The following is a 26,280-nucleotide window of genomic DNA, read 5'->3' on the forward strand; positions in this document are numbered from 1 at the left end:
CCTTCAGGATGCATGTTATCACTTAAAGGTGAACAGATGATCCAGGAGGTACTTACTAGGTGGAAGCCAGTCATTATCAGTTCAGAATACTGCACTTTGGTCTCACCAAGGGGGGATCCACCTTGGTTCCTGGGAACTACCATCCCATCAGTCTGACAATCCTGATCTGCAAGGGCATGGAACCATTATCATGGAACTTATAAACAAAGACATTGGCAACCTAAAAACAGTGGACCCCACCCAGTTTGGGTTTGTGAAGGCCCGATCTTGTCTCCTGAACCTGATTGACTTCTTCGAATCAGTCTCCAGAGCTGTGGATGAGGGTAAGGCGGTCCACACAGCCTATCTGGACCTCGCCAAGGCCTAAAACACCATCCCCAACTCTGGAATCATAGATAAACTTACTAAGCTGAGCATAAATCCCTGTGTCACTCGATGGGTTGCCAACTGGCTTACAGACAGAACCCAGACTGTGAAAGTAGCCGACTTCAAAGCCAGCTCCAGACAAGTGACAAGTGGACTACCTCAGGGTTCAGTCCTGGGACCGCTCTTGTTTGACATCTATTTCTCTGAAGTACAGGTCAACACTAAGGGACTCTGGCTAACAAAGTTCACAGATGACTGCAAACTGGGAGCCATTATTGAATCCCCAACCATACCACCCAACACTACAACCTGTGAGAGATGCACTTATATAGCCAAACTGGAGGTAAAGCTCTCGTCACCCAAGACTGGTCTAGATAGTCAAGAGGAGAAGGTAAACACTTGCACCACACCACACTCATCACATAGTCCCTCAAAACCTACACCACCAAAACACACACATAGAAACACAAAACACACATCTAGATTCGCGGAGGCTCTCAATAAAAATCTGACCAAGCAACAGGGACCTCCAAAGCAGAAATGCAAGCAACCCCCCCCCCCCAACACAACTCAAATGACACATAGCCCACAAACTCAGTGTGCCACTCAACCACAGCCCATAAGGCATACCAATTTACCCAACACTCTAGTCATAGGTAACTCTATAGTCAGGTACACTGATGTTCCACTCACCAGGCTAAACAAGGAGAAAGTTACTGTCAGCTGCCTGTCGGGTGCCAGGATCCACCACATAATGCACGCACTCAAGTCACTCCACAAGTACAAATATGACTGTCATTGTCCATGTTGGCATGAATGACCTGAGACGTACCTCCCTGGACTACATGAAAAGAGACATGGAGGAGCTGTCCGATCTTGTAGCCCAGGCAGGTATGACCCTAGCCCTGAGTAGCATCCTGCCATCAGCCAGAATGATACCACAGTACAAGGACAAAATGATTGACTTCAACAATTGGCTAAGCTTCTGGTGTCATTCTAAGGGGATCCAGTATCTGTCTGCCTGGGATGACATGATCGACAAACCACGATGCTTTGCCAGAGATGGCCTGCACCTTGTCACCCTTGGGATTCCGGATACTGGCTAAGGCTCTTGCCACCCCTATAGTGCCTTTTTTAGGCAAGGTTCAAATGACAAATTCACCACCATCACGGGTACAAGCAAGCAAATGCTACTCAGTGCTAGAAGTCTAAGCCTCAAAATGCACTCACTCGCGGCACTCCTTAAAATGGAGAACATCAACATCTGTGCAGTGACAGAGACCTGATTCAAGGCTCCAGAGAGCACCCCTGTATTGCCAGGCTATAATTCATACCACACTTTTCGGCCATCTAACCTGGACCCGAAACACTAAAGGCAGAGGCGTGTCCATATTCATTAAGGACATCCACACCTCCAGGCTAGTTGCTCAGCATAATGCATCCGAGATTATCCAGTGCAACTAACTCTGGGCAAGACCACAATCCAAATTGTAGCTTGCTACAGATCCCCCACCATGCCCCAGGATTCCCACTCCTCATTTCTTGATGAACTGGAAAATATTAGGGTACCACCTAACACCCTAATAATGGGTGATTTCAACTACCCCATCATTTACTGGGAAAACTACTCGTGTACCAACTCAGTGTTTTCTGGAATTCATAAATTCCAGTGCCTTGGATCAACTTATCCACACTCCCACCAGGGGCAGAAATATCCTAGACGTGGTCATTACCAACTCAGGCAACCGGTGTTCCACACCAGAGATCAATTCCTTGTTGGTCAGATCCTACCACAAGCTAATCACCCTAGACATTCACATCCCACCCCCACCCCCCATTAAGAAAACCACAGTAAAAAGTTTCTCCAAAGCCAACTTCATGCTTCTTAAGACAGAAATGGCAAACTTCACGACACCCATGCTGATGGACAATAGAGGTACGACTGTTGAATCCTACACAAATGCACTTTATAAGCACTTACATGAGTGCATGGATCGTGCAATCCCTAACAGAACCAAGATGCTATCCTCCAAAAAAGGAAGCCAATCTGGCATTCCCCTGCCATAAACAAACTCTACAACAGAAGAAAGAAACTGTTGCAAAAAAAAAAAAAAAAAAGAGTATAATCCCATGATTGAAGGAACTCCCTAGTTAGCCTCAGTAAGAAGCTGAGATCCCACATAAAATTCTCCAAAGCCAGTTATGAAAACAAAATTGCCACTGATTCTAAAGACAACCACAAAGCATTCTATAGCTATGTCAAGAATCTCAATGGCAACACTCAGATCTGTTCTGAGTTACAGCACAATGGCATTAAATATACAGAACCAACTGATATTGGCAACATCCTGGCAGATAGGTTCAGTGCAAACTCTACCCCCCTCTGATCCCCTAAAGGGCCCATTTCTATATCGGAAGAATGCAAAGTTCCTGTAATCACGGCTGCACAGGTAAAAAAACACACTCTCTAAAGCCAAGAACACAGCATCCATGGGGCCTGACAACATCCCAGACTGCATTCTACACAAACTACAGAATGAACTGGCACCCCCACCTAAGTACCATGTTCAGTCATAGCCTCACCTCAGGCTTTGTGCCCACTGAATGGCGCACAGCAGTGGTTATCCCACTCCATAAAGGGGGAGCCACCATGGACCCCGGGAACTACCACCCCATTAGCCTGACAAGCCTGGTCTGCAAGGCTGTGGAACTTTTCATCATGGAACTTGTAAACAATGACATTGGTAATCTCCAAACTATGGACCCCACCCAGCTTGGGTTTGTAAAAGGCAGATTAGGTCTCCTAAACCTGATAGACTTCTTTGAAGCGGTCACCAAAGCCATAGATTGAGGGTAAGGTGGTTCGCACAACCTATCTAGATCTTGCCAAGGCTTTTGACACCATCCCCACTCTGGAATGCTAGATAAACTCACTAAACTAGGTATAAATACCTATGTCACAAGATGGGTTGCCAACTGGCTCACTGACAGAACCCACACTGTGAAAGTAGTAGACTCCAAATCCAACTTCAGACCAGTGACAAGTGGAGTACCACAAGGTTCAGTCCTGGGTCCTCTCCTGTTTGTATCTACTTCTCTGAAGTACAGGCTAACACAGAAGGTCTTTGGCTAATGAAGTTCACAAATGACTGCAAACAAGGAGCCATAATCAAAACTCCTAATGATGTGGACATCCTACAAAAGGGCCTCACTGAGACAGATACCTGGTGTCAAAGCCATGGCCTCAAGCTCAATGCCAAAAAGTGCATTGTCATCCCTTTTCGTAAAAACTCTGTATCCATGAACTGCCACATAGGTGGTAGTCTACTTATCACCGAAAGTGTGATAAGAGACCTTGGGAAACAGGTGGACAGTAGTCTCTCCTTTGATAATCACATCGCCACAGTAGTCCGGAAATCCTCCTACATGGTACACCTCATCACAAAAGGTTTCTCATCCTGGAAAAAAGAGGTCATTGTTCCCCTCTACTCGTCACTCATTAGACCCATTATAGAGTACAGCGCCCCTTTTGGTATGTACCTCACAAGACATCTACAACAACTGGAAAGTTCCCTCCGAGCTACACACTCTAGGGACCTAAACCTTGCCACCACAATAAACAGAATATGCTGGAGGGATAGATTCCTGTCCCAGAGACTTCCCATACTCTGGAACAAACTATCTATCTATATCAAACACAGCTCCTCATTAGCATCTTGATGACTGGATGGGAGATTGGAAATTCACCCCATGGATCACTTCATTGGCTCTGCTTGACAGGAGCACAGGAAAATAATTTTCTTGGTTGGTGAAAGCCAGGGTACCTTTTGGCTAGGCTTATATTGGCCCTAGGGCCAGTAGCCTAGTACCTACCTATGAACCTATAGATATTCTACAAAATGGCCTTACAGAAACAGATGCTTGGTGCTAGAGCCACGGGCTCAAGCTTAATGCCAAGAAATGTATAGTTATCCCCTTTGGGGAAAAAACATGTACCCATGAATTACCACATAGGTGGCAGTACACTAAACACCGAAAGTGTGATGAGAGACTTAGGTGGACAGTGGTCTCACCTTCGATAACCCCATTGCCACAACAGTTAGGAAATCCTTCTATGTGGCACACCTCATCACTAAGGGCTTTTCATCCAGAAAAAAGGAGGTTATTGTCCCACTGTACTAATCCCTCATTAGACCCATTATAGAGTACAACACCCCATTTGGTATGTACCTTACAAGACATCTGCAACAGCTGGAAAGGCCACAGAAATACCTCACTAAAGGAATCACAGGCCTAAAGCAGATGCCCTATGCTGACCATCTAAAAAAAACTCCATCTATACTCTGCAATCTCTGCTTAACAAACAAGGCCATGTCATACCTGAGCTGTTGGACATGCTCCACTTAAAGAAATCCCAATCCCTCAGAGCCTCATGCTCCAGGGATCTAAACCTTGTCATCACAATGAACAAAACATGCTGGAGGGGATAGGTTCCTGACCCAGAGACTCCCCTTACTCTGGAATAGACTTTCCCATACATGTCAAGCAGTGTGCCTCCTTGGCCCTCTTCAAAAGGAACCTTGACAATTGGATGGGAGATGGGAAATTCACCCCAGGGATCACGTCAGTCGCCCTGCTAGAAAGGGGTCCAGGGAAGTATATATTGTGGGAAGAAATATCCAGGGAATTGTTATGGCTAGGCTTGTATTGGCCCTAGGGCCGATAGCCTAGTACCAACCTATGAACCATGGCTCCCAGGGTGTTTACCAAGTGCATTGTAGTAGTAGCAGCTTACTTGAGAGTGCATGGATTCCAGGTTTTTCCATATCCAGATGACTGGCTCATTTCCTTCTGGAACAGGCATCAACCTTTGAAGGCAAGAGATGACATTCTCCAGACATGTTTACATCTAGGGATATCTATAAACTACCGGAAATCCTGTCTAGAACCCACTCAAAGTTTAAATAGGAGCAATTCCCAACACAAAAGCAACAATAACCTCCCTTCCCCCTTCAAGAGTGGAGTCACAAAAATAATCTGCAGCAACTAGATCTCTGCATGTACGGTTCTTCAGAGTATAGGATCTGTGGCGGCAGCAATAACACTTGTCCCGCTGGCCAGATTTCACATGAGAATTCTGCAATGGCTGTTAGCACAATGGTCTGTCCTTCAAAAACTAGTGTCGAATCAAATAAAGAGTACCAATATTTGCAACAAAGATCTCCGATTGTGGATTCAGTCAGATCAGATACTACAAGGTCATCTGTTTGTTCTCCCCCAGCCCAAGGCCACAGTGGCCATGGACACTTCCCAGCTAAGGTGGGGGGGGGGGAGATTTTCTAGGCAAAACCGTCCAAAGCACTTGGTCCCCCACAGAGGCCGACTTGCATATCAACATCCTAGAGATGACAGCAGTGCTCTTAGCATTACAGGCTTTCCAAGATGCTCTTCCCTTAGGAACAATTGCAATTCAAACAGACATATCAGTAGTTTTATATATCAACAAACAAGGAAGAACCATATCCTACCCTTTGTGTCAAGAATCTCTGTGTGTGGCAAGGGTGATCTCATCCAAACACTTTTTTATAGAAACGCATATTCCAGGGAAATCGAATATGATAGCAGACAAATTGAGTATGTGCATTGTTCTACCCCACAAATGGTACCTCAGTCAGAATGTGTCAAAGGATATTCCATCAATGGAGTCAGCCTTGCTGTGATGAGGAGTCAGCCTTGCTGTGATCTTTTAGCCTCTCCCCTAAAGAACAAGTGCAGCAACTACTTCACTCTGATCCCCCCCAAGTTGGGAGTCACCAAGGGATGCTCTTCTTCACACTTGGCTCTCCAGTCTTTTTATGCCTTACCTTCGACTCCATTAATCCCAAAATTTATTTCAGAAAGTGACCAGGTTGAAGAGCAAAATAATCCTCATTGCACCTTACTGGCCTCGACAGATGTGGTTCCCCTTTATGTGGCCTCACTTCACCAACCATGGATTCTGGATGCAACTCCAGATCTGCTGTCTCACCCAACAGGAATGATTCGCCCAGATATATCTAGTTTCAGGCTGATAGCATGCTTTCTCCAATTCCATTAAGAGCCAGACAACCTGTGCTCTCCTCATTAGTCCAACACATACTTCTGTCATCTCATAAGCCATCTATATGTAAGCTATATTCAGTAAATGGAGAAGATTCGTTAACTGGGCTCTTCAGAATAACATTGATCCTTTCTCAGCTCCCATTCATGATATTCTTAACTTTTTAGTGTGACTTTTCAAAGAAAGCTCATCTTCTTCGACAATCGAAGTCCAATTAGCAGCAATTTCCAATTTTCATGTTGGTTTCCAAAGTGCTTCAGCTGCATCAAGTAAACTCTGCAAAGCCTTTCTGAGAGGGACCCTTCTTTTAAAGCCCCCTTAAGACTCTACTCCCCCTTGGGACTTAAATTTAGTGCTGCAGGTCATTATACAGCCCCCTTTTGAACCAGCAGCTAAGTGCGATCTTAAGTTCCTTTCGTGGAAAAATATTTTCTTGGTAGCCATAAATTCTGCAAGAAGAATTTCAGAGATTCAGACCTTGTCTTCCCAAATGCCATATTTGATTTTTCACAAAGACAGTGTATTGCTGTGTACTTATGTTTTTTTTTTTTTTTTTTTTATAGCAAAGGTAGTATCAGACACAAATATCAATCAATCAATAAATTTACCAGCATTTTTTCCAAAATTTGAGAACAAAGATGAATACTTGCTACATTTATTAGATGTTCACAGAAATTGCATTTTTATCTTCATAGAACCAAGGATATCAGGAAGTCTGTCTAATTATTTGTTTATTTTTCAGATATTAAATTGGGTAAACCAGTCACCAAAGAAACCTTGGCCAGATGGCTCACCATTTGTATTTCCTTCATTTATAACAAATTAGGCATGACCTTATCGGCACCTTTAAGAAGCCCATTCAACTTAGGCTATGCCAATTTCTGTCTTCTAGTCTAGAGCATCTATGGATGACATTTCTGCAGCAGCGACATGGGCTTCTCCCCATGCCTTTGTTACTCATTACAAATTGGATCTGGTCTCCAGTGGTAGAGCATCATTCGGCTCAATGGTGCTGAGGAACATCCTTCCTTGAGTCCACCCAGGGTCTGAGGTAGCTGGGGGCCTCTGTCCCATAGGTTGAGGATAGAATGAAAATTGACAGCATCAGAAAAGGAAGTTAAGTACTCGCCATAACATTCCATCTGTGCTGTCAATTTTCATTCTTCTCAACTCCCCACCCACTAGCTCCCACCTTCAAAACTCGTAGAAGAGCAGGTGTTCATGGGTTGCTACTTCCCTGGTACTGAGCTCCAGATGTAGTTTCTCTGTGTCCTTCTGGTATTTTGTTTTATTTCTATTAGCAAACAAGATCAGTGGTACTTAGGAAAGGTGCATTATGGGTGGAGAAGCTCGAGTGTTTTTTTTTTTTATGTTACCACGAGCTATTGTAGTGGCCAAGTTGGATTTGAGGGATTGGATCTGAACCCATAGGTTGAGGAAGAGTTAAAATGGACAATACAGATGGAACGTTATGGTGACTACATAACTTATTATTTATTTATTTGTTTTTACTGCATGGTCACACACACCTTTTTTTTTAATTTGGTGATGACGTAGTTACCCAGATTGGTAGAGTTTCCAAAAGGTACTATAATGCATTTCTTGGTGTCGAGTTTTAAGCCATGGCTTTGTCACCAAGTATTTGTCTTTATTAGACATTCCTGAATGGTGTTCTCATTTTGATGGGATTCAAAGACCACTCCTAGTTTGCAATCATCTGCAAACTTGGTTAGCCAGAGACCTTTGACATCTAAGAAGTAGATGTCAAAGAGGAGTGGGCCCAGCACATAGCCCTTGGGGACTCTACTGATGACCAGCCTCTTTGTGGAAGTGGCCTCACCAAATCTAACCTCCTGGGCACTATCAGTGACCCAGATAGCTCTCCAGAGTGTGGTTCATGATGTGAAATTACTTTTAACTAGTCACCCAGATTGTACAGAGAATTGAGTAGAATGCCCTAACCTCTCTTGATAGCTACAATTTCGACTGTTTTGATAGCAACCACATATTTACACACCAATATTGAGTTGTTCAGTGTTGCTTGTATAGATGTTGAATAGCAGTGGGCCAAAACTGGATACCTGTGGTATGTTTGTGTTCATCTTAGAAGTAATACTAAAATGTGTTTGCCTGTTCATACCCAGCACCTTCTGTCTTTCATCTGGGCTGTCACATTTTTATCCAGCACTGCATTGTAAGGACCACGTTGCCAGATGGCTTGGCTCAGGTCTGTTAAAAAGAAAAAAAAATCATTATCCTGTAACACTCTGTCTTTGGGTCTTGACACAAAGTCCTGAGTAGATACTTCCTAAATATAAACTGAGAGATGCCTGTAATCCTTTTGCTACTGTGCAGTTTATCTGCAGGTAATTTTCTCCATTTGCTTAAGATTTGCCACCATGTCTAGATCCTTAACTGATATATCTGGGGTACGCTGATAACCTTCTTCCATTCTTGGACTAACTTGATCTGATGTACATATGATGAACAGGGGTCATTTTGTCTGTAAATTCTTTCATTTTAGAAATTATTGGTCTGATTTATTTCATGAAATTTTTCAACCATTTAATAATTTAAAATTGTGCAAAAACAGTCTGTTTCCATGAAACCATTACCAGTCTTTAATATGGTAATATTTATCATATGATCCTTTCTTTACTGCAATCCACATAGCACTGACAAGAATGTGATCACCTTATCCATAGGGAATCCTTTATCATCTAGCTGTGACGTCATTTTTATTTTCTGGATTTAAATTTCCTTGCGGTTTTTGTCTGAATTCATCTGCATCTCTTCCCCTAATCCTGTGAAGTTTTATTCTTTTCTTGATATATTTACAGACTGTCTGTCAGTTATTTGGACCAAGAAATTTTGTAAGTGTCACAATTTTCTCTGCTGTTTCTGAATTGTTTATTTATAGTACTGTCTGCCTTCCTGTCTTTAGGAGTACATTTCTTCCTTGGAGTGCGTAACTTGACATAAACTCCCCACGCATTCTCAAAAGCACTGCACCATCCCAGTCATTCAGATTTCCTTCCATATAACTATTGCAGTATTCATAACCTAATGGATCTCCTGCCAAGGATTTTCCAACAAGTTGCGAGTATACCAAAGCATTTATTACTTTATAGACCCCGTACATCATACATGCACTCCCTGCAAAAGGCATAGGGCATAATGGTGATATATGGGCACACACACACAGAACTTCTTTGCCCCCAGTTCAAACACCATCATTTAACAATGGTCTGAATGCCTTTCTACTGTGCTGGTCATCAAGCCATGTTTCAGATAAGTGCCTCTATGGGGTGTCTTCTTATCTTTCTTTTTTATTTTAGTGTTGTTGGGTTCATGTCATTCAGAAAGGTAAGATGTCAGTCTGGGAGGCAGATTCCCCATAAAGACCATCACGATCAGTGTATTTTCTGTTTGGTGCTTCCCATGGCCATACACTATGTTCTGTCTGCCAGCCTTTTGTCCATAAGACCCTATGTAGTTGTCTGTCCTCTGTCTATTTACCTCGAAAACCAGCATCCTAAGCTGTTGGCCTGAGGTGCTATGGCTGACTTTTCACATCCTGAGGGTCCACTGTCTGCCAAGAAAAATGCCAAAAAACTTAGGTCTGATGTGGCTGCTGTCCAGTCTCCTCTGGACATCTCTCTTGAGGCTAGAGAAAGTCCACAGTATCATCTGGTGGTTGCCTCAAATTCCTCTGCCCCAACCCCATCGGCGGCCGGCATGGATCTGATCTGTCACATATCCTAGGAGGCTTTACAGACGTCTGCACTTGATGAGGGGGAAACGCTGCTGATTATATCCAAGGGACCAAGGAGGGATTCTGCAGATTTTGGTAAGGGAGGAAATTCCTACTACTCTTGTTGAATGTCACCAGGGGTCTGTCCCTCCAAGGGTGATTTATGTGGATGTCCCACAGCAAAAGAATCAGAAAACCAAGTATATTTCCCCTGTTGTTAAGCATCTCCAACATGAATGTCAGGATTTTATTGGTTATTTATTGCTTTATTGGCTTTAAAGCCTCCTCAAAGGGTGTCTGTGCTTGCTGCTCCCTGATCTTCCACTCCTCTTAAAAGGCCCAGGGAACTAGATTCTTCAGATGAGGAACTGGATTCTGGGGAAGAGTCCTTGGCTTACTCTTCTCAAATTCCTTCTCCTTTGGACTATAGTTTTAGAGGAAGAGGATTATACTGGATTCCACTTTGGAGGAACTCTCCTTTGGGAATACTGTTGCTCGCATGATGGAGTTATTTAAGCGGGGATTGTTCTCAAGTTTGTGACATTCAAAAATAGTATAATGAGCTCCTCCAGGTGGAGTCTCCCAAGTCATCAGCTATTCCCCTTTTTTGGCTGCCCTCCTGGATACCTTTTCAGCTGCTTCTATGGCCTCTGATTCTCCACCCCCCGTGCCCAAGAAACTTGATATATTTTACAAAGTGTCTGACAAATTTGTTTATAAATGCCCTTCTGCTGATCCTTCTGTAGTGTCTTTCTGTTCTGACAAGCCATGCAAGCTGTTGCCATCTACCAAGCTGCTTCCTTCAGATAAGAATAGTAGGGTTGTGAAAAGACTGGGCAGTAGGGTTTACACTGCTGCCACTTTATCCTTTTGGGCCATCAGCTACCAGACTCATATGAACCATAAATGTTTTGCCCCACCTTTCTCAGGTTTACAAAGTGGTTTCTGACCTTCCTGACTGAGGGGAATGCTTCTCTCCTTTTCCTTGTTGGGCTTTACCTCTCAAGTTGCTTGCTATGCTATCAAATGCAGCTGATACCTCATCAGGAGCTGTGGCCTTTGGTTCAATTATGAGACATTGCTCTTGGATTCATCTTTAGGCTTTACCAGATGACATTAGGTTCAAATTGTTGGATGCTCTTTGGCTAATAAAAATCTGTTTTGTGCTGCTGCTGAACTTTTCAAGTCTCTTCAGGATAAGGGTAAAGCCTTGCAGGAGTTGAAACATATTTTGTGTCTCCTATTCATAAGATTCAGAGGAATCTGCTTTTGTTCATAGACAGTCTCACACTCTGCCAAAGGGAAAAAAGGGTTCTAGACGTGTGCCTCCTGCTAAGTCTACTCAAATCCTTACCTCCCAGAAATGTGCTTTTCAGGATAAGCTGGGTTCCATGTGATAATTTGTTTCCCCTTTCCCTGTGCCAAGTTCCCTTATCCCTCAACCTTTCCCTGTCTCTTTCAAATTGATTAAGGATCTCTACAGACTCTTGGGTTCTGTCCGTCATCCACCAGGAATATTTCAAGATTTGGAAACCTCGTCCTTCCTTTTTGGGCATCCCTCAATTTCTTCGGGAACAGCTTCCCCTTTTCCCATAGGTGCTCCATTCTGTTTTGGGACACCATGCAAGTTGTGCCTTCTGCCCAAGTAGGGAGTTTTTTTTTTTTTGTTACTTTGGTTTCTAGAAAGGAGGGCACTTGGACACCAATTCTGTCTCTTTCCTAGCTAAATACCTTTCACAACATTCCTTCCTTTCAGATGTCTCTTCAGACTTTATTTCCCCTCTTCTATCCCAGACCTTTCTGGTCTCCCTGAATCTCAAGGATGCCTAACTTCATATCCCCATCCACCCTCTTTGCAAAAAATTTTAGCTTTCTCTGTTTCTTCCTTGCATTTTCAATTCTGTGCTTTGCTCTTTGGCCCCCTCTACTGCCCTAAGAGTATTCACCAAATGCTTTGCTTCTGTCATTGCCTTTTGCAGGTTGAAAAGAGTTCAGATCTTTCCTAGCTAGATGATCTACTCATTCAGGCTTCTTCCCCTGATGCTATGCTTCAGGATCTCAAGTTTACTATTTCCCTGTTGCAGAGTTTGGGCTTCACCATAAACTTCCAGATATCAACTCTAATGCCTTCTCATGATCATATTTTCCTCAGTTGCAGGCTTCAGACCATCCTCATTTTGGCATCTTTGCCTGGCCCCAGTGCTATGTCTCTCCATGCTTTTTGTCCATTGTCATCTTCCTCTGGCTTCTGTTACAGCTATGGAGTTTCTCAAGGTCCTCTGTTTCATGGCTTCCACCATTCAGTTGCTCTCTCTCACCAGGCTCCACATGAGAAAGCTTCAGTGGTACCTCATGTCAGTGTGGCTGCAGCATTGCCACCACCTGGACTTCCCGAAATCCTTCCTTCCCTGTCTCAAACTCGAGCTTCAGTGATGGATTCATCAGCTTTCTCTCAACCCAGGGATTCCTTTCCAAGCTCCTGTCCCGATTCGAGTTCTTTATAGTCACCTCAGACAGAGAATGTGCGGGCCTTATTTGTCTCTCTGGCCTCGTCATCAAAGATCCGACCACATCATCATAAAGGAGATGAAGGCTGTGCTTCTAGCGGTTCAGGCTTTTCATTCCCTCTTTTATCCTGAGCACTTCAAAGTTTTCACAGACGATACCACAGTGATGTGGTATATCAACAAGCAGGGGAGTACAAAGTCTTCTGTTATTTGCAGACTAGCACTTCAGGTCACTATTAAGTGACTTTTCAGGCAGTTTACATTCCCTCAGAGCACAATCTAGTGGCAGACTGCTTGAGTAGGTCCAGCACACAAGCTCACAAATGGATGCTTCACAGAGATTTTTTCCTGGACATTGCCCATTGGTAGGGTATTCCTCCAGTAGATATTTTTGCCTCCACTCTAAATAGACAACTTCCTCTCTTCTGCTGCAGAGTCCAAGTCCTCTGGCTTGGAAAGTGGACACCTTGTCTTCCCTTTGGAAGGGGATGTTTCTGTACACCTTCCCTCCCTTTCCTCTGTTACCATGACTCTTGCACAAGATCAGGCAGGACTCTCCCAAAAAGTGTGCTAGTTGACTCCCTTTTATCCCAAACAGCATTGGTTCCCCCTTCTTTCTCTTGGCCAGGGCCCTGACCACAAGTTACCTCACTGGGTGGATCTTCTCACACAAGACAAGGGGTCTCTTACCCATCCTCACTTGTCCACTCTTCAGCTGATGCTGTGGGTGATAGGGTTTTGATCCCTTACAGGCACCTCTTTTCTGAGGATGTGCTTTGGGTTCTGCAGGACGCTAGGAAGCCCACTACCAGGAAATCACGTATGCCCAAATGGAAAATATTTTTCTGTCTGTTGCCTTTCTCTCACCATCAGGATCCCTATCTGCCGAGGTTCCTCTGGTTCTCTCTCATTTGTGAGATCTGCTCAATGCTGGGTTAGTCTGTTCTTCAGATAAAGCTTGCCTGTCAGCCCTTAATCCATCCTCTGGCTTCTAGATTTGAGGTAAAGCAATTTCTTAAAGGCATCCTTCATATCATGCCTCTCAGGAAGCTTATTCTGCCATCCTGAGACCTCACTTTGAACTTGAAAAATTGACTCGGGCTTCTTTTGATCCTGCTTCTTCAGCTTCCTTGCAATATTGTGCTTGGAAGACTATTGTTCTTTTGGCTGACACTTCAGCACAGAACTGTAAATAACTATACCTTTTCCCTCTGTTTGTCTGTTTGCTACTGGTTGTATCCTGATATGCTGTAGTCTTAATCAGCATCTGTTAGATGTGATTTATGAAGTACAAACTGCAAAACTACCCTCTACAAGATAATAGCTCGGGGCTTGCTTTTTTATGTAATACTTAATTGGATTTATACCTAATGTTTTGTTAATAATGTTGTTATTGTACTTCCTATTAAATTGTTTGGATTGTCTTCTTTTTCATGAAAAACAGATCAAATATCTAACGTTCAGATCAGCACCCATTTTTATTTCCAGTAATCTGATAAATTTTCTGCTAGTAAATGCATATGCATCATTACTGCTAGGCATGCAGAACATACACACAGTATTATTTACACTTTGAGTCTGTCTTCTTACTCATAGTATTCTATCAAGTGATTTACCAAGCTTTGATACTCTAAAGTCCCACATTGTTCCCTCTTTGTGTTGTAACTGTGGTTACTCAATCACTGAACTTCTGTTTTTTTTTTTTTTTTTGTTTTTGTTTTTTTTTATTCCAGGCCATTTTAAAATAATTTCATGACATGCTCCTATGAATTCTAGGTCATAAGGTGGGAAATGCTGTGTCAAAAGTGACTTTATGTAGACGACTGACAGATTGTGTTACTTTCATTTACGAACATAATCGAAAGTTTCCTGCGCCTGTAAGATCTCATTCAACCAAATCAATTGCCACAGCAGCTGTTTTCCATTCAAAAGCTTCTATGGACAAAATATGCGCAACTGCAACTTGGGCTATGCCTCATACCTTTATCACTCATTACAAATTGGATATGGTCTCCAGGGGAAAAGCATTCTTTGGCTCTATGGTTCTCAAGAATATCTGTCCATAAGACCACCCAGGAAATAAAGTAGCTGGGGGGCTCTGTCATACCTCCCCACTGTCCATATTTTTACAGAATGTTCAGATTTTTACTTCGCATTTTTGTTCTTTTCCTTATAAAAGTTGTGGTGTTCTGGCAAATAATTCAGGACTGACATCACTAAATGGCATGCATTTGAGTTTCAGTATTCATATCCTTCAGAAAATGCATGTTAATGGAAAACTTATTATTCTATCGACTTAAGTTTGTAAGAGCAGTGATTGATATCTGTCCCTATTTTTGTGCCTTTGCCCCCCCCCCCATTATTTTGGACTTTTTCCACATTTCTTGTGCTAAGAGGTTTAGAGGTATGGTTTGTGTCTGTGTGTGATGATGATGATGATGATGATGTGTGTGTGTGTGTGTGTGTGTAGAAACAGGGTGATGGGATGTTCAGTTCCTTTTTCTGGTGTTCCATCTCCCCAGAGGCAGAATGGCCTATTTTTTTTTTTAAACCTTTTCTTCTCTTAGCACTATTTTTCACATTTTGTATTAGCACAATTTTTTCTTTACTGTTCTGTGTCGCCTCTTCACCACTTTGTTTTTTCTCATTTTTATTTCTGTTTCATGCCTTTCATTCCATAGACTTCTGTAGTGCTTCTTTATCCTGAATTCTTAGATTTGTATTTCTTTATTTTCTGATGCTGTTTCCCTTGATTCTAACAATAACAAATCAAATCTTCTGTAGATATATACCATTATGTATTACATATTTTCTGTGCTTTGCTCATTAGTGAGGAAAATTCATACATTTTGCAAATTGACATTGTCTCTCAGTATTGCTGTTAAATAGAAAAGGTACAAGGTCAGAGTTTAATGAAAACATCTGTTGGTTCTCCTCCACCATGTTTAGTCACTACATTGGCATAGCTGCACTAGGTGTTCTTACATTGGAGAACATACTAGATGTTCTTCATTTAGATTGCTATTGCAGTAGTCCTTACCACTAGGAGTTAGCCGCTAGGTGTCCCCATACTTCAGGCTCAACTTTTAGAGCTCAAAATCCTTCCTTTCTTGTGCAGTATGTGCTCATCCTCTGGTATGTTCTGAATGTGCCAGTCTAGGAAGGGCATCTACCTACACCTGTGACATTTTAGAAAATTCTTGACACTTTTGCGAATGCACATTGCCTACTGTATTGTCCACATCACGTTCACTTTGCCTCATCCTCCATGTTGTTGGCTGGCTTTAGAACTTGGGAACTGATGAGTTCTCTGTTAGGGAACCGTTCTTTTTCCTATCATTGTGGATTTTTACAACTGATTTAGTACTGTTGTACTGTTCTAGCTAGTTATGTCGTAAGAAAGAGATATATGGCTGCGTTAGGCAGATCCCCATAAGAACAAACATGTTGGTGTGTATTCTGTCTTGGATAACATCACATTGTCAAAAACTGACATCCACCAGGCTTTACCTTGAAAACGTTGAGGAGTAAGTTTTGTTCCCTATTTGAATACCTGGAGCAAAAGAACCTTGAGGCCTTTACCTTGTTTGCTGTTGTGACATCCAGATTATCTTCCTCCTCCAACTAACCCCTCAAAATGAAAAAAAAAAAAACAAAAAAAAAACAAAAGGGGAGAGAGAAAGAGAGAGAGGGACACTGGAGACACTTTGCAGGTACTCAGTGGTTCTGATTGGTCCAAGGGTAGATTCTTTTACAGACTTCAGATCAGATGCATATTCCACCCGAGTTCACTGGCAAAGCCCCTTTGAAGGTCACTATGGCAAGGGTACCAGGACTGTCCATCTGACTCAATGTAATGTACTGTGTGACCTAGGGCATCTCTCTCAAAGAATGTTAATTAAACATATCCTTTCCCTTAGTGGCTTAAACTGAAGAAAATAGTATTAAATGATGCATCACTTACGTATTCATAGGTTCATAGGTAGGTACTATGCTATCTGCCCGAAGGCATTTATAAGCCTAGCTGGAATTTGTTGGCTTTCGCTGCCCCCTTAGATTAGTTCCCTGTGCTTCTGTCCAGCAGAGCCATTGAAGTGATCCCTGGGGTAAACCTTCTGTTTCCCATCCACTCGTCAAGGTTTCTCTTGAAGACGGTTAGCGAGGAGCACTGCCTAATGTAGATTGGAATTTTGTTCCAGAACATGGGAAGTCTCTGGGACAGGAATCTATCCCTCCAGTTCATTCTGTTTATTGTTGTGGTGAAGCTTAGATCCCTGGAGCGTGTGGCTCGAGGGGATATGGCTTTCTTTAGGTGGAGCATGTCCATCAATTCTGGGTTGGACATGGCCTTATATGTCAGGCAGAGATCACCTCTGAGTAGACGGTATGCAACCAAGTACAGCTGGAGTTTCTTCAGTCAAGCTGCATAGGGCATCTGCTTGAGGCCAGTGATGATCTTGGTGAGGTACTTCTGTGGTCTTTCAAGTTGTTGCAGGTGTCTTGTAAGGTACATCTCAAATGGGGAATTGTACTCTCTGATGGGTCTGATGAGTGATGCGTAGAGGGGCCCAATGACCTCTTTCGATTTGGATGCAAACCCTTTTGTGATTAGGTGGGCCACATAGAAGGAATTTCTAACCACTTTGGCAATGTGATTATCAAAGGAACGGTTACTATCTACTTGGGTCCCAGATCCCTTATTACGACTTCTGTATTTAGGGGGCTACCACCTATATGGTAGTTTGTGGATACTTTGTTTTTTCCAAAGGGGATGACTGTGCACTTTTTGGCATTTAGCTTAAGGCCATGGTTTTGACACCAGGTATCTGTCTCAGTGAGACCCTTTTGGAGGATGTCTGTGTCAGCAGGAGAGTCATCTATAGCCCCTAGTTTGCAGTCGTCTGCGAACTTGGTCAGCCATAGTCCTCCTGTGCTTGCCTGTACCTCTGAGATGTATATGCCGAACAGGAGGGGGTCCTAGGACTGAGCCCTGGGGAATGCCACTTGTAACCGGTTTAGAGTCAGACCTAGCTCCCATAACTCTTACCATGTGGGTTCTGTCCGTGAACCAGTTGGCAACCCATCTCGTGACGTAGGGGTTTATGTTCAGGCTGGTGAGCTTGTCTATAATATCTGAGTGGGGAATGTTGTTGAAGGCCTTTACGAGGTCTAGGTAGGCTGTGTGGACCACCTTTCCCTCATCTATAGCCTTGGTAACTGTCTCAAAGAAGTCCACCAGGTTTAGGAGGCATGATCTGCCCTTAAAGCCGAACTGGGTAGGGTCCAGTGTTTGGAGGTTTCCAATGTCTCTGTTAATGGGATCCATGATGATGCGCTCCATAGCTTTGCAGACCAAGCTAGTCAGGCTTGTAGGGCAATAGTTCCTGGGGTCCGTTGTGGCTCCACCTTTGTGGAGCGGAATAACTGTTGCTGTGTGCCACTCTGTGGGCACATAGCCTGTGGAGAGGCTGAGTTTAAACAGTGTGTTTAGGTGAGGGATTAGTTCATCTTTGAGCTCATGTAGGTCACAGCCTGGGACACCGTCCGGTCCCATTGATACTGTGTTTTTGGCTTTGGAGAGGGCTGTTTTAACCTGAGTGTCTGATTTCAGGGGCTCTACATTCTTCTGGTATAGTTATGGGTCTTTTGGCGATGAAAGGGGGGTGAAGGTTGCACTGAACCTGTCTGCCAGGATGTTGGCTATATTGGTAGGTTCAGTGTATTTTGTGCCATTCTGAGAATTGCCACTTAGATTCTTGACATAGCTAAAGAATGCCTTGTGGTTATCTTTGGAGTCCATGGCAATTTTTCTTTCGAAGCTAGCCTTGGATGATTTTATGAGGGAACGTAGTTTCTTGCTGATACTGATCAGGGATGTCTTCCCTTCTTGGGATTTTACTCTTTTCTGTACTAGTTTCCTCCTTCTATTATATAGCTTGTTTATGGCAGGGGTCCACCAGGCTGGTTTCCTTTTCTTGGAGGAGTGAGTCTTGGTTTTGTTTGGGATAGCATGATCCATGCATTCTTGTAGATGCCCATAGAGTGCATTACTAAAGGATTTTGCAGCTTGGACAGCATTATCCTTTAGCATGGGGGCTTTGAAACATCCTACCTCGGTCTTAAGTAATGTGAAGTTTGCTTTTGAAAAGTTTTTCATGGTGGTTTCTTTGATCGGGGGTGGTGGTGGAATGTGGATATCCAGAGTGATTAGTTTATGGTCAGATCTAACCAACGAGGGGTTGACCTCCGGTTTGGAACACTGGTTGCCCATGTTGGTGATGACCAGGTCCAATATGTTGTCACCTCTGGTGGGGATGTTGACCAGTTGATCCAGGGTGTTTGAGTTTATAAATTCTAGGAAATGTTGGGCAAGGAAGTTTGTACTTGAGTAGTTCTCCCAGTTAATGTTTGGGTAATTGAAATCACCCAATATCAGGGTGTTTGGTAGGACCTTTATGTTTCCAGGAATGCGGAGTGGGGGTCCTGGGACATGGTGGGTGATCTGTAGCAAGCTATAATTTGAATAGCAGTTTTGCCCATTGTTAGTTGCACGTGGATGATCTCTGAAGCATTGTGCTGTGCCACTAACCTGGAGGTGTGGATATCCTTGATGAATATGTATACCCCCCCGCCTTTTGTATTTCGGTTTGGGTTCTTTGGCCGAAATGTATGGTATGAGTTGTAGCCTGGTAGTGCTGGGGTGCTCTCTGGAGCCTTAAACCAGGTTTCTGTTACTGCACATATATTGATTTTCTCCATACTGAGGAGTGCCTCGAGTGCATGCATTTTGAGGTTTAGACTTCTGGCATTGAGTAGCATTACCATCAGTTTTTTGTTACTTGTGCTATTTACGGTGATGGGTTTGTCTTTTGAGCCTTACCTAAAAAGGGCACTATGGGAGTGGCAAGAACCTTGGCCAGTATTCGAAAGCCTAAGGGTGACAGGTGCAAGCTGTCTCTAGCGAAGCAATGTGGCTTGTCGAGCATGTCATCCCAGGCTGACAGACACTGGATCCCCTTTGAATGACACCAGAAGCTTAGCCAATTGTTGAAATTGATAATTTTTTTCTCTATACCGTGGTATCATTTTTGTTGAGGGCAAGATGCTACTCATGGTCAGGGTCATACCAGCCTGGGCTACGTGATCAGAGAGCTCCTCCATGTCTCTCTTCATGTAGCCTAGGGAGGTATGGCTCAGGTCATTCACACCAACATGGACAATGACAGAGTCATATTTGTACTTGTTCTGGAGTGACCTGAGTGCTTGTGTTATGTGGCGGATCCTGGCACCCAACAGCCAGCTAACAGTAACCTTCTCCTTGTTCAGCCTAGTGAGTGGGACATCAGTGTGCCTGACTATAGAGTCACCTATTACTAGTGTGTTGGGTATGTTATTTTGCCTTAAGGGCTGTGATTGTGTGGCAGACTGGTTTTGTGAAGTATGTTTCATGGTTTGTGTTGGGGGGTGGAAGTTGCTTGGATGTCTGCTTTGGAGGTCTCTGTTGCTTTTGCAGATTTTTATTTAGAGCCCCAAGTATGTTTTCATGTATTTGTGTGTTTTTTGCCAGTGCTGGTTTCATAGGTCTATGTGAGACTGGTGGTGTGATGCAAGTAATTCCCTTCTCCTCTTGACTGCCTGGTCCAACCTTGGGTTGAGAGAGCTTAGCCTCCAGTTTGGCTGTATAATTGCATCTCTCGCATGTATTAGTGTTTGGTGAAAGGAGGAGAGGTTTGTCTGTGTACATGAGGCAATTGTAACATTGCCTCAAAATGCTAAGATTCACCAGTTGGACCGGAGGGTACACCTGAAACTGCCCTTTGGACATGCCTGGTTAGGTACAGTGAACTGTTTTACTTATTGGCTGGTAAGGTCGAATAGAGAGCCTTGTCTTTCTCTACAGTATAGAGGGGTCTAGTGCTAAGGTTTATTAGTGCTTGCTCTGAGTTTTGAGCTCAGTAATGTAATTCTTTCTGTTCATCTTTACTGTACTGCATCTCTTGCATCATGGCACAGTGCAGAGAGCTCAAGCAAACTTGTTGAATGCTGCCTTATTTGTTATCACTGACAGAGGGACAGCAACACCTTACCCCTAAAGAGATCTTCATTTTCACATCAGTAACTAAACCTCAAGGCATTGCTCTGCACATTAATAACATTGCAGTATTTTTTATGTACCCGCTACCCTTCAGTGTTCCGCTGCTTCCCTCACCCTTGCACAGTGCTGCCATGACACATTTGCTGCAGAGCTTCACTTTTGTTTCTCACGTATGAGTGACCTCCATTTGGCGCCTTTTTGCTTCATTGCCATGTTCCAGCATTTTTGCTTCTTAATCCTGTATTGTTTGCACCTACACAAAACAAGTATTTATTCTATAGTCTTGCAAATACAATTCATCTGTGGTTTTCTCAACGTTCCTAATTTTACAGAGAGTTCTCTTACAAGTGAAATAAGAGACTGATGACACTGTGTCTCTGTGACCCAGACAGTTTGAACCCCATTCCATTCTTGGTTTAGCTAATAGATGGATGTAAAGTCGTATACCCTAGCTAGAAGTCTTCAGTTTCATGTTCTTAATAGGTCTGCATTAATCCCAAAAATTACTTGGCTTCCCTTTTAAGACTGTAAATCTTATGTACATCCAGGAAACAGGAGACTTGCATGACAAAATGGAAATAGTTATTTTCCTAAGTTGCAAACCATTCATTTTCCTGCTTCTCTGCAGATAGTGTTTGTTAAATGCATTTGTTTGATACAGACCCTTAAATTGGCACTGTTGTAGTTCATGTTGCTATAATTTCAAACTTCTGTTTGGACTGGAATTATCTTCCCCTTGCCAGAGTGGTACATACTTTTTTTTTCTTGAAAGTATTTTTAAATTTAAACCACCAGTAATAGATCTTGGCTATCCTGGGCTCTTAATTTATTATTAAAACATGGGTGCCGGAACCATAGAGCCAGGGGGAGCCCCCCACATTTTTACAGTTGCAAGACCTGTCGGGGAAAAATGAATGAAGTGGAGTTTTCACGCTAACATGGATTCGCGCTCGGAAGTTAAACTAACTAAACTAGCTGTTCTTGTTCTCTTATTGCTCTGTGTTACAGGACTTATGCTGCCGCTGCTGCTGTTCTGTTGGTACTGCCAGAGTCATGCCGGTAAGAAGAGTTTTGTTCTTTTATTTGCAGGAGTTATGCTGATCCCATGTGTGTGTGTGTGTGTGTGTGTGTGTGTGTGTGTGTGTGTGTGTGTAAAATGTCCCAGTTAGGAATACCTGGTGGTTAGTGTTACTCAGGCTCAAACAAGAGCCTAAATTCCCCACCCATACCACCACTTGTGATTCAGGGAATTGAGGCCATAGCTCTCAACTGTCCAGATTTTCACAGAATATTTGGCTCATACTTTTTGGTCTTTTCCTCTTAAAATTTGTGGTTTTCTGCCAAGTCAGTGAGAACTGAATTCACTAAAGAATGATAGACCTTTATTTATTTTGCCTTCCTATCTTTCAGGAAACACATGGTAACACATAACACTTTATTTTAGCAACTTTCTAAGATTATACAAGCAATATTTAAAATGTGTCCCTAGTTTTGGGCCTTTGCCCCCCCCCCCCCCAAATATTTTTTTCTTTTTCCAGATTTCATGTGCTGTTAAGTTGAGAGGTTTAGTTAAGTGTCAAGTGGATTTTACAAGGTGCTGAGAGCTTCAAGGGAAGAGAAGTTTAGTGCTATTTATGCTAAGTCATTTGCATTGTTAGTAGCACAAGAGGTAGTATGCTTGTTTTTGATGCAGAAGGCTGTGGGTTCTACTTCCACAGTATGCAAATGGATCGTTGATACTATACTGTGTTGTACTTTAAAGGGAGTGGGTGCTGCAGTCCTATAAATGTCCTCTTTTGGAGGAGTTACCTAGTAACTATGTTTCTGTTATCAGTTTGCCATCCATTCCCTATTGCAAAATTACTAGCTTATCATTTTTTTTTAATGTAACATAGGCAATTTATTCTTCAAGGGCAACAGGCACTTTATTTGTAGATGAAACAATGAAATATAAAATTGTTTGCTAGCAGGAACCTATTCATTAGTTACAGATCCCTTTAATGTGGAATTATTTAGATGACTTGCTTCTGCAGAGATTTTGCATATTTACTGATATTGGTGGATTGTAATGGCAGACGTTTGAGTGGCCTTTTATGGTTGAAATTTTCTGAAATGGGTAGTTTTGTCATTATTGGTTCATACATTTTGTTTCATTGCTTACTGTAAGACTCTTCTCTTTCAAACTACAAATGTAAAACATTCTAACAAGTGGTACTGTATTATACAAGGAATATAATTTAATACAATCAGGAAGGTGAATCAAAGAATGCATACATGTATGCTTGTTCACAGAATGCAAGAGATCAAAATAGAGGAAGAGACCAGTCACCAATGGAATCCCCCAGGGTTTGGTGCTGAGATGTTTTCTGATTGGCATATACATCTCAAAAGTAAAAGGAAATACCAAAGGGCTTTGGCTGACTAAGTTTGAGATGACTGCAAACTAGGAGAAGTTATTGAATCCCCAAATGACTTAACCATCATGCAGGAAGGTTTGTCCCAAATAGTAACTGGTGCCAGAATCATGAATTGAAACTAAACTGCTAGAAATACATTATCATATCCTTTGGGAAGTCATCTACTCCAGGGAACTGCCAAATTGACAATGCCCCCTGAGAACTGACCCAGTTGTTTGTCATTTGGGAACTTGTGTGTACAGTGACCTAACATTTGACCAATATGTGCCCAGAGTAATAAGAAAGTCTTTCTATATTGCACAGCTTATAAACAAATTGATTGTAACTAGATCTATAGATGTTATTGTCCCTGTTTACAAAGCCCTCATTAGGTCAATCATTTTGTATAATGCCCACTTTGACATGCATCTGTCCAGACCCATGCAACAATTGGAATACCCACAGAGATACCTTGATTTATCACTATACTCGATATTCTACAGAGTGCTTAGAGGTAACATGTCTAGCATACAAAGCATCCGCTGACCTAATACAGATGGACCTATTGAACATCGGCTGCCACTGTCCCAGAGCAGACTATCCATTCAAGTAAAACAAAGCTCATCCCTGTCCATATTCAAGTGCAAATTGGATCTAAGGATGGGTAACAGAAAATGTACTCCAGGAATGCCCCTCATGCCACTAATGGATAGAGGCAGTTCCTAAATGCTGCATCCCTTACATGGGTCTCCTCAATTTATCTATAGTATGATCAAATTTATTCTCACTAGGTCTAATATACAATTAACAGCCATGGGATAGGTAAGACCAATCAGGAAATGTTAATTCAAGCACCAAAAGGGAAATTGGCTAAGCTTAAAATGTCCTCCAAGTGAACCTATGTTGTGGTAGTAAATAGTTTTAAAAAATTGCCCTTTTTAGATCACTAAGTGCCCCTCTCACAGCCCCCCCCCCCCCAGTCTTTAACAGCTTCTGGTGCCTCTGTATTAAAAAGTTTGATTTCCCACCCCTTTGAACCTGCAGCAACATGCAGTTTAAAATCATTGCTGTGGAAAACTCTTATTTTCCTTGTAGCAGTCTCATCTGCTAAAATGATTTTGGGACTTAAGGCTTTATCTACAGTGGAGTATTTAACTTCCATAAGGAAAGAGTAATCTAGAAAATGAACCCTAGATTTTCCCTCAGTTGATAGCCATTCTAAAAAAGTATGATTCATTTATCAGTACCTTCACTCTACAGTGCAAAGTGTACAGTTCAAGAGCTGTTATGTTTGTTATGCAACTTGTCTGCTTTATGAACTAGTTTTTGTGCAGTCCTCTTTCATCTGCTCTCTCCAGTAACTGCCTGATGTCAATATTCTTCCATATGGCATCTGTGGTTGTTCTCCATGTAAGATTATTATAGCAGTTTCAGTCCTTCACTGAACCAAGAGAACAGATTTAGAAATTTAAGTTCACTCCCCATCAGTCCTGCCGACTCCTAATTCCATGTTGTTGCTGCTGTTTGTATGTTGTATTGCTCAGTTGTTCTTGCTGTTGTGATGAAATGACAGAATAGCTTCTGGCTATGAAATTCCTGTGACTGTACACATTTCAGTGAATTAGAAGTGTGTGTGTGTGTGTTAAACGATTTTGTGGAACAAATGCATGCAATTTCCAGAACTTTAGAATAAATCTTAAATACTTAGGCAGGAGGGCATAAAAAAGACTAAATATAAATGACTTAAAAATAATAATTGAAGTTGATAACAGACAAGAATATGCTTTGTGAAAAAATAAAGACATGAGAGCACTGCTCTTCATGTTTCATAATGCATATGACAGCTGCTGCAGGAAATTATTTCTGACTGATAGACTGTACGATCCGAGACTGGAAGCCTAGAGGAAAGGTAAATGATTATATTAATATGTTTTGACAGTGCTCAGTCTTTGCTGAGGAAGATTAGCTTTTATTGCATGCTCGCATTTCTGCTGGCATGCTTTAAAGCACAGAAACTGTAAAAGCGATCATTTGTTAAGCGAGTTCTTACTCTTGCAGGTCCAGGAACTGCAGTGAAATTTGCTTCTCTGATTTCAAGGGCTTTTGTGTTGAAAGCTTCTTTGCGTTAACAATCTTCTCATTTTTTTTCCCAGATATATTGAAAGAAAAGCTTTCCTGGAGAGAGTAGACCAGAGGGAATTTGAACATGAGCGCGATGTCAGACTAAGCAACATGAAGCGATGACATAATTTTTTCAACCATATTTCTCAAATGCTATGAACTTTTGAAACGTGTTTGCCAGTCTTTATAGTTGGGAACAGTTTGTTGAACAATTTGCTTATATACCGAATTCAGTTTGGCAGCATTTTCACAACAGAAAATTTCTACTGCTCCTTTCAAAAGCACGGTTAATTAGGAAGTCATTGTATGATAATTTTACTTTTGTTTGTTCCACAGTGTTTTCATTTTTACAGCTTTACTGAGTCCCAAGTGCTGTGTTAACCTGTTCCATTCATGTTGTTTCACTACGAAGTGTGTAAATGGTGTCTAATGTACGAGTCTACAGGTGTGAATTTTAACAGTAAACAATAAAGCCTGCTCTTTTTTATCCATAGCAAGGATTGGTAATTAAGATGTTATTTTAAACTGGAGGAGTTACCTGTGGAAAGTTGAAGATAATTACCTGGGATTAAGTGAAACTGCAATTCAGCTGCTACACACAGTACTAGAGACCTAGTTGCAGGATAGAGCAGAGATATGCTGACCAGCACAGTGTTTCAACATCAGTGCTCTGAAGTACAGTATAAAGAGACTGCTGGACCTTAGGGATGTCTTTTTAATTAGATAAGAAAGGAATGGCTGATATGATTTTGGACATTACTTTTTAATGTTTTGCTACACCTTTGCAGTATGTGGCTGTATGTAAAAACTCCGTATCAGAGCAGACCAGAGTTTTTGCTTTTCATTTTCTGGCATAAAAACTGACATCTAGGGTATGAGGCTGAGTGATTGTGCTGAAGATTACAGACTGGTACTCAGTTTCTTCCATAATTGCTGGACCA

The 26,280-nt window shown here is 42.3% G+C and overlaps 1 protein-coding gene across 1 annotated transcript in view; it reads left to right on the forward strand.

The window, feature by feature from the left end:
- The window catches only part of CFDP1 (craniofacial development protein 1), a 681,610-nt gene extending 655,778 nt beyond the window's left edge, over positions 1 to 25,832 (forward strand). The window contains exon 7 of the mRNA XM_044081456.1: positions 25,372 to 25,832. Within this exon, the coding sequence (XP_043937391.1) occupies positions 25,372 to 25,462 (91 nt within the window). The 3' untranslated portion in view covers positions 25,463 to 25,832. The remainder of the gene's footprint in view (positions 1 to 25,371) is intronic.
- The last annotated feature ends 448 nt before the right edge of the window (positions 25,833 to 26,280 follow it).

This window comes from Protopterus annectens, chromosome 8.part0 (assembly GCF_019279795.1).
Source record: "Protopterus annectens isolate FY-2018-M chromosome 8.part0, PAN1.0, whole genome shotgun sequence".
NCBI classification, from domain to species: domain Eukaryota; kingdom Metazoa; phylum Chordata; order Ceratodontiformes; family Protopteridae; genus Protopterus; species Protopterus annectens.